This window comes from Opisthorchis viverrini, assembly GCF_000715545.1.
Source record: "Opisthorchis viverrini unplaced genomic scaffold opera_v5_656, whole genome shotgun sequence".
Classification (NCBI taxonomy): Eukaryota; Metazoa; Platyhelminthes; class Trematoda; order Opisthorchiida; family Opisthorchiidae; genus Opisthorchis; species Opisthorchis viverrini.
This window is the reverse complement of record NW_008752302.1, coordinates 73,098-82,181: the sequence shown is the minus strand read 5'-3', so window position 1 is coordinate 82,181 and position 9,084 is coordinate 73,098. Positions and strand designations below refer to the sequence as shown.

The 9,084-nt window shown below is 46.6% G+C and overlaps 2 protein-coding genes across 2 annotated transcripts in view; one reads left to right on the top strand and one right to left on the bottom strand.

Moving 5' to 3' along the window:
- Window positions 1-9,084, bottom strand: part of T265_15600 (hypothetical protein) — a gene marked incomplete at both ends in the record, with an annotated part of 92,488 nt that overhangs the window by 29,061 nt on the left and 54,343 nt on the right. Inside the window, one exon of the mRNA XM_009178722.1 lies at window positions 772-861. Coding sequence (XP_009176986.1) covers window positions 772-861 — 90 coding nt within the window. The remainder of the gene's footprint in view (window positions 1-771; window positions 862-9,084) is intronic.
- T265_11902 (hypothetical protein) overlaps window positions 1-9,084 on the top strand; it is a gene marked incomplete at both ends in the record, with an annotated part of 53,082 nt that overhangs the window by 9,601 nt on the left and 34,397 nt on the right. The window contains one exon of the mRNA XM_009178723.1: window positions 795-1,040. Within this exon, the coding sequence (XP_009176987.1) occupies window positions 795-1,040 (246 nt within the window). The remainder of the gene's footprint in view (window positions 1-794; window positions 1,041-9,084) is intronic.

The following is a 9,084-nucleotide window of genomic DNA, read 5'->3' as shown; positions in this document are numbered from 1 at the left end:
CAATAAAGCCAACTTTGTTTGTGGCGGGGGGGGGGGTAGTTCAAGAGAAGTCTAGGAAAATGAACAACTCTTCCGGCCGAGGGTGTGATTATCACAAATGGAATGACTGTAATGATGGCCTACAAAGTGCCTGGATCACTTGGTTCGTCCTGGCACCTTCAACTACTAAGACTTGTGTTGCGCACGGTGTTTTTTCATACTTCTTTCGGTTCCACTACTGCACAGGAGCCTCGTAACATGGCAGTAGGATTTACTGGTCCGACCCTATAGATCATTAAAGGGTGCCTTAAGAGTCAGGTTTTAGTACAATTGCCTACCTACTAAAAAAAAGCAGGTCATTGAGGAAGACAGAGGATTTTGTTGGAGCAAACCAGTCACGACGTTCTTCGACAGCCCACGACCAGTTTGGCTCTTCACGGGGGTCATCAGGTAGCTTATTATAAACCTGAGATTCATATGAGTCTCCCGTAAAAACCAAATTCATGTGCAACCGAGTGCAATTGTCGAGGACAGAGGACCTCTTCCAGTGATCACATACAGGGTTGCGACTGATGGATCATGCAGTTGCGGATCGATAAAGGCCAGGGTCTCCTTGGAGAACAAGAAAGCGGATCTTTAAAGCCCCTCCCCCAAATAAATCCCAAAATACTGAATTCCAAGCACAGATGACACAATACCAAATTCAGGCCCTCCAACGATAACAAAGGCTACAGTGTACCGATTTCATCACGCCAGTCAACAGAAAACAGAAGGAAGTAGATGTTTACTCACCACCACCATGGTTTCCATATCAGAAGCAAGAAGTTTTTCGGCGGAGAATTTGAGCAACGACAAAGCCAGACGAAAAATGAAGTTCATGCCCTGCAAACAAGAGGGGGGATAGAGAAAACGGTGAAAAAACGTATCGCTCCACTCAAAATGTATTTCATAATGATTCGGCTGATGCCTCTACACCCAGCGTTGTACAGACCGCACGACACGGCAGTTACGTTTCCAGTTGCCCGAGAACATCACAAACAAGAGATTCAGCTGAGCTCAAGGTGAGTCTCTTGAAAAACCAAATTAGTTTGCAAATAAGTGTATTTCGCTAGAATAATGGAGCACCACACATTTTCGCTGATCGAGAGGGTCTATTCTGAGTAAAGTGGTTGCCCACGAGTTATATGATTAGTTATGACTATGCTTGTCAAAAACTGTGTCCAGCGACTAGCAAACGACCAGGATATGTTCCGTATCAGTGTCTGCCCATGGCTGAGGTCGCCCAGATTCGCTCATGCAATTCGAATTTGTGCATTCGGAAACTGTTCGTACGCGCACTGAGTCTTCAACGGTCTGCATGGGTGACCGCTGTCCACTCACGCCAATCGATCGCTTTTACGGTTTTGCCAACCGACGCCACTTTACACTTGTTTCACCTATAATCCCTCAATTTGTATCGAAGGAAAGAAGACATCACGAAAACATTATTGTTCGACAACTTGTGTGCCGAATTTTACAATGACTTTTGTGTAATTTTGGTGGATTGATCATTGTAAGTCCAACACGAAGGTTGTTGCAACAACGCTTTGGTATAAAAGCAAGCGTACTATTCTTACGAAGAATTGACCAAGCAACTCGCCATGTCGAGCAGGCTGAAAACAGGGGGTTTCTGTCAATCACATGGATAAGAAATAAGGCAATCGGGATCCAGCAGATGGATTAAAAAAGGTTGGATCAGTTCGTCTTAAAATGCTTCGAGCAAAGGCGGTCTAGCCTGATGATTTTATGCATTTGTTGAAATCCACAACAAAGGCCTCCCTTTTGAAATATGGCGAAGTGAAACTCAACTGAATAGCAAATTAATTCTGAGTCCAAAAACACGCAATCAGCTGGCTGCCCAGTGTCAAACAAGATCACTGGAGACAGTGCTGAGTGGATGATAGGGGGAATGAATTGGTTTATTAGCTTAGAGAAACTGAGTAAAGAGTTACCAACCACCGGATTGGTCACGAAGTAAGTCGTTCATGCGGTAGAAGCAATACATCGCCGGGCATTTTGTCGTTATTGGGGCACCTCTTTTCCTCTCAAATACATGTGATATGCAGCCAATCAGTAGCACGTACAGAGCCGCTCAGGTGATCATAGCCAGGAACCAAGAGATGTGCGAAAAACACATAGTAAGTGGATCAGGAACCGGGTTAACCAGGCTGCAGACACATCACATCATGGCAGAGGAGCGCCAAGGACGCACACACAGTGCTCAGCTCACATAGACTGTGGCTTCGACGAGCAATTAAGAAGGGCTCATTAGGAATTCGGTGGGTCAGGTCATCGGTGAACAGCAAATAATGAACTCGAAGAGCATCGATCGACCAACATGCCATAGAAATCTACGGCAAACAAGAGGCTACAGTAGGCAACTATTTATGTGCTGTTGAAGTGAGAAACTACGTGAAAGCAAGAGTTGAGTGTAAGGTAGGTTATCATCAGAGAGAAGAGAGGGACGTGAGGGTAGCAGATGTCAAAAATACACGTAATGTCTGTATTAAGGCCAAGCGAAAAAGGAGAGGTGAGTAATTACGCTTGGACTGCTTTCGTAAAAATCTTTCTCCCTTTCTTGGTGAACCAAAAACCCAGAATTTGGATGTACTGATTCCGAAGCCGGTGAAGTTTGGATGCCACGGCTCGGACAGAGACAACAGTTCACCAAGAAAGACTCTCTTAAGAGTGAGTGTCCTCTTGAAGAGGGCCACAGGGGCCTTCCTGGTAAACTACAGTCTAGAATTAAATCCCCCTCCCCAGCCGAAGGCCAAAAGCCTGCTTTTTTTCGCGACGAACACAGCTAGACAAAATTACTGAAGACAGTCATTTTATTACGAAGAGGAAATAGCCAAATGCGCAAATTTGACAGGCATGATCCACTTCCATAGATTGTACTGCTTAAAAGAAGGGGGCATATAATCCCCCCCTGGAAGGGACATTATGGCACACGGAAGTTTTGGTTTAGCCTTGGGACACCCCCCATCCGAATTGTTTTGAGACCGTTCACAAGTAATTTGAGGACAAATACCACCAGTTCGAAGGGGATCGTAATAGCAAAAACGATTTCACGCGATCAACTCATTTCCAATTTGTTCAATGCCTTAGAAGGCATTTATTTCCCTTAAAAACTTTTTGGTGGCTTCCATTTTCGTCAACAAAATTTATCCAGTTTGTGGGATGTCAAGTGTTCCTAAATGGGGCGAGTTGGACCAAGGGGTTAGAACACGAATTTACTGACCGGGAGGTCCGTGGTTCGAACCCGACTTCTGCATCTCGACTTCCCCTGTCTAGGCTTGGGCGACCTGACAGTATCACAGCCCTCGTGCCTCCTTCATGCGGCACGGCAGCTAGGCATGGAAAGGGCGCTACAGCTGAACGATATCGTTTTTGTTCCTAACAGCGGTCGTCTGAAATTTGCGTTGAGCGTTTGCCAGATTAGACCACTTGTGAACTTCAGTGGAAAACGCCGGTTGAGTGGTGAGATTAATACTACTGCTGAGTTAGCAGTGAATACGATCGTTTTGACGTTCACGCACACCTCTGGCTAATCTTTCGGTCAAACAGCCACGAGCTTCCGGAACGTCATGAGAACCGGGTCAACAGAATCTCGACAGGGCTGCGTAGAAATCTTACTGCCCTAAACTTTTACTCAAGGTCTTTTGACATTAGGGTCCATAAATTCGAAACGACGGACTGTAACGTATGGTATTCAGTCATGATCAATACACCTCTATCAAAGCAAAAACTCAGGTTACCAAAGCAGAACCGGAACAGAATAAAAAACTCAAGTCGTACGACAGCACACCTTGTTTGCACGACGAGAGACTGACTACCAGGGGTCATGCGGTGAAACCGACCAGTGTGGTGAGAAGAAATTTCGTCAAAATGACTTTTGCATACCAAATTAAGTCATGTACGTTTCGTAAGGTCATTAATGCATAGTCCAAGATAAAAGGCAGAAAAGGAGATAGAGAGAAAGGAAGAGAGAGAGAGAGAGAGAGAGTACACCCTCACGGTAAACAGAGAACGAAGCCTAGATGACATATTCTGTGTGTGTATGCACACGAAGAGGAATGTCATAAACTGAAAGGTTGATCACGTGGGACGCGCAGCAGCATAGATGTTCACGTAAAGAATCATATGTGAGGGTCTGCATACGGTCCGTGTACATGAAACAGACTTGAGAGAAAGATGATCACCAGCAATCGGAGATGAGCAGAAATGGAATTCGTTAGCAAACGAATCCCAGAAAAGACTGACAGAGAAACGTTGATCCGACAAGATTTTATCACATAACACACCGACTATTCATGAAGGCTCATGAGGGCACATGCCGACGTCAATGGTGATGAATACCGACACTTTCATTCCGCTTGAAAAAAAAACCGATGAAGTTAGGATCGCTACGAGAATCACACAGTTCGTCAAACAGCGGTTGCATACAGAACCGATCGGAACCGAACGGCTGTGCATTTAAACACGACTTTCCGTTCAGACTACGGCAAAACGTTGGAAAGCCGAGTATAACCAGCAAAGACAGATTGAAGAGCCTGAACTAGGAGTCGAGCTTATGAAAACCTCGGGGGGAGCGCCACGTTGCTTTAATGCTTCAGTAGTATGTAGCTAGCTAGAAACACAAAAACTGGAATAATGACAAGTTGGGCGCTGTTACCAGGGTTGAAACGATCGACCGGATCGTAAGATGGATGGATAAGCTTCAAGGCTCTTACTATGAGATGGTTCAAGTAGTTAGAGCGCGAATTTACTGACCGGAAGGTCTGTGGTTCGAGCCCGACCTCTGCCTCTCGACTTCCCCTGTCTAGGCTAGGGGAACCTGGCAGTATCCCAGCCCTCATGCTTCCTTCGGGTGGAATGGCAGGTAGGCATCGGAAGGGTGCTACAGCTGAACAATTTTTCTCTCCATACTATGAAGGTAAAATCTGTAACAAAATCAAAGAAGGCCTGCGTCATGAGTTAGTCAATTAACGGAAACGACCAGACTGTCGTTCATGCGCACAATACTGATGAACGGCCTGCGCAGGATGTACGTGAAAACGTCCAGCCATGGATATTGACGACTGAAGCTGTCACCCCGTAAATAACAGCAGATGCGGATCACGCAGGACTTCGGAAGACCGAAAGTGATCATTGTTCCAGATACAGTGTGTAAGCTATGTGATTCCAGTCCCACTCCTGACACCTCAAATATCCTTACCTTTACATACTTTACTCACTCAAGATACCCTAAATTACCATCCCTTGCTACGTACAACCATGTATGAAAAAGAGGCCGAAACTCGGGAAGCCGCGCGGGAAAAGGCTCACTCAACTTCCACCCCCTCGTTAAAAAGCTGGAGGCGGACTATAAAACTAGATCAAACCAAAGAGGTCCCGTCAACAATTGGCCCAAGATCCCATCATCATCGACAGCATGACATCAGCGTTCAACACCGTTGCTTCGCTGCCGTACAACCATGATTCATTCGAAAGGGTTATAGTGAAGAAAAGAAGAAAAGGAGGGTACGGAAGAGATTTAGTGCAAGCTTTCCATAATCCTTTCTCCAGACACTCATTCGGGCAATCTGGAAGGAAACTGACAGCAAGAACACCACTGACATCGGGTGATAGCCATATCTTGAAGCGTCTCAAACCAGGCACAGTGAGGATCACGCGGTCCTCACCCTGGAAGGCGAGTAGCACCGACAGCACCCAAGCGTTTCGTGATCTCCTTCATACTCCTTTGCCAGGTCAAGGGTTGGTTACCTCTCTGCTCCCACCACTATGAGTTGTGCACGGAGAACAGCACTCTCTTCAGCAAACGGTCCTAGACTTCTGATGATATGTACACGATCACTCAGTGCGCGAGGCAGTCAAATACGATGAAGATGATTGCTCGGAAGTGTATTTGACATGATATTAGCAAGAGTAGCCACAACGAACACAATGACGGTGAATTAATGATTTGAACTTGAGCTCAGAAAATTCTACAGATGAGGATATCGGGCCCGGGAACTGCAAAACGGGTGCCAGTCAGATGAGAAACAGGGAAATACAAAGAAAGCGATGAAAACGCGGATCGATTAGGCTACGCCTACAAAGGACAGCTTGATGGAGTGGTTGGGACGTTTCTGACCAGAGACGTTCGGTTGGTCGGGCGCATATGGGACTAGTGTTTATCAGGCTTCTCTACTTGGTGTCAGCTCATCCGGTGGAAAAAATGGAGATGAACCATGTGGATATCAAGAATGATAATGAAATCGAATCGACAGAGAGAATGGAAGCGAATGTAAGAGGAGGGAAGGTCGAATCACAGCACAAACATGAATAAGTTTGGCGTGACAGGGATCGAACAAACAACAGTTTCTCCAAAATCCAACTCTATATGTGACTTACGACTACGGTTACACATGTTGGCACAAGAAGACAGTCCAACCAGAAAAAAAAAACGATTTAAGGTAGTAGTGGTGTGACTACTGTGCAGCAACATGGGACCAGCGAAACCTCACATGGTCACCGACAATCGGAATGCGCCACGCGAGTTGTATAGCCAGGTTATAAGCAAGCAAATAAACAAAGATCACTTAAATGCGTCTCCGTCTCTCTGGCAGCAAAACAGTTGTGGAAGCCACAGTGCGACAAAAAGCACGATCAGTCCCTGTAGGCTTTTTGAGATCAGGTTTTATTGGCAAGAGGCGCGGGCAAGTTGAATGACCTCACGAATGTGTAGTTATGTTAGTGTGGCTGAGAGGTTATCAATATCATCATCAACACTGACAATAAGTGACACACACTGGTGCCCAACTGCCATAAGAGATGGAGCAGTCGCATAACATCGCCCCCGGGTACCCAACTGGATGCAGCGAATAAAGCGAACCGGCTGCGGACGACGGCCGGTATGTGGGCTGAAACACTGTCAGGGTGTCTAAACCCGAATAGAAGGACGATTGGGGTTTTCAATTAAAGCCGATGGCTCAAAATCCTGACGGCTAGGCAACAGCAGTTAGCTTGAGACTAATCGATTGGCCCAGAGTATCTAACCCCAAATCTGGAGGGCCAGGAGCCTGTGATTGTAAGGCTTCCGGTCAGTGACCAACCCGGTAGGAGAGACTCCGCAGATGCTACACAGGCATCTTCCAGTACAGCTCAATGGTTTACTGGGGTACGCAGGCCGCCAAGCCACCATAAGGTCCAGTCTCTTCGCGACCGACGACTCTGACGTCATGATACAAGCCTTCAATTATCACTATGTTTAGGCATCGGTGTGATCTCACCGTATCTAAATTCTCCTGCCTTGTTCAGTGGCAGTTGTACAACGGAAGTGTCTCAGAGGCATGATTACCGGAAAGCCCTCCTCTAAGGTAGGCTGAAAAGTCAGGAAACACCACATCACTGTTTCATTCTAGTTGGGTCTAATCAATACCACTTCAGAGAATTTCGAACCTGCAGACAGCAATGTCGACATTCTGCTACGCAGCATGCAGCTCATGAATTCCGATCTGGTGATTCTCGAGCACCTCCTCTGAGGATGTCCTGTGGGACGCTTTCCTCTGAGAACCAGTTGTGATACAGTGTTTGTTAGTGCTTTCTGAATCCCTTTGTAGGATGAACTCCATATTGAAAGTTTTCACAGTTTGTTGAACTTGAGTACGTATTGAAAAGCGATTTTGTGGTTGGATTGTTCGCTCGGCTTGAGAGTTTTGCTGCAAACATTTCACCACTCATCTACCTGAAATCATTCGTGCGTTGTATGCGTGTGTGGGAGGCGGGGGAGGGAGCGGTACGTCGGTGGGCTCACGTTGAGTGCTGTTGTAAGTTTGTACACGCTTCACCGAGAAGAGGTAGACTTCGACGATGAATAGTTGCTCTACTCTTCGGACGCGCGTCCGGTCACGTGATTTCGAGCGATTCCAATTCGTACATTCGGCTCTTCGCTCGCTGTTGATGCTGTTGCCTGACTTATTTGCCAGAAGCAGTTCCTGGATGTAGAAATGGGCGGTTGAATGGCGATGGGCCCACCGGACTAGTGACTTTTGGCCAACGAACAAACTGAGGTCAGAGAAGAACAAATGGGTCCCCGGGGCTTCAACTTCATTCCCTTATCAGGAGGATGGTGACAGACCCCTAGACGGATGAATTGCATTCGAGTAAGGGTTGAGATGAGGCTGAAAAACTCCCCGTATACCAGGTCGAAATCCCGGAGGATTGTATGCTTGGGTCCGTGCTCCGTAGTTCAAGTCCGGGCAAATAAGTTTCTGAAGAGACTAAGGGGGCGAAACAGCTGTTTACCGCTTCGCTGCTTGTGGCTGACTAAAACTTCATGTGAAAAACACAGGTACACTTCCTTCATACAAGAGCGCTGATAATGTCGATGAAAACTCTAGACAACCAACCACGAGTATCGGTTCCATGTCATGAACACATAGCGAGAAGCAAAAATTTGTCTCAAAATAGAGAGAGTACACCTTACGAAGAAAGACATCGGGGTTTTATGATGCATGTTTACTATTGGGTCCCCAATAAACCGACAAAAATTCACTTATTGGTCCATAATTCGCATGTAGTCAATCGCATAATAAGGTTATCGTTCAGCTGTAGCACCCTTTCGGTGCCTAAGTGACATGCTATTCGGAGGAAGTACGAGGGCTGGGATACTGCCAGGTTGCCCACGCCTAGACAGGGGAAGTCGAGGGGTAGAGGTCGGCTTCGGATGACGGACCTTCCGGTCAGTAAATTCCTGCTCCAACCGGTTGAGCCATCTCGCCCCCCATCGCGATTAATCCAGGTTGGGCATTGTGCATCGGGACAGTGAACTAGATTTCCTGAGATCAACGTAGTGACAATTGATGAAGGCGGTTGCGAGTGCGCTGCAGATGAGAAAGATCGTTTGATACAGAGCTTACTCACAGAACGTACTTACACTTAGAAGAACACGTCTCTATTTTTAACCAAATGGATAGTGTCGATTCTTGAAGTGACCTCGAGGTGGACAGGAGAGTTCTCCCCCATTGGCACATTCGTCTACTTGGGTCACACAAAGACCGAACAAAACCTTCGTTGTATCCA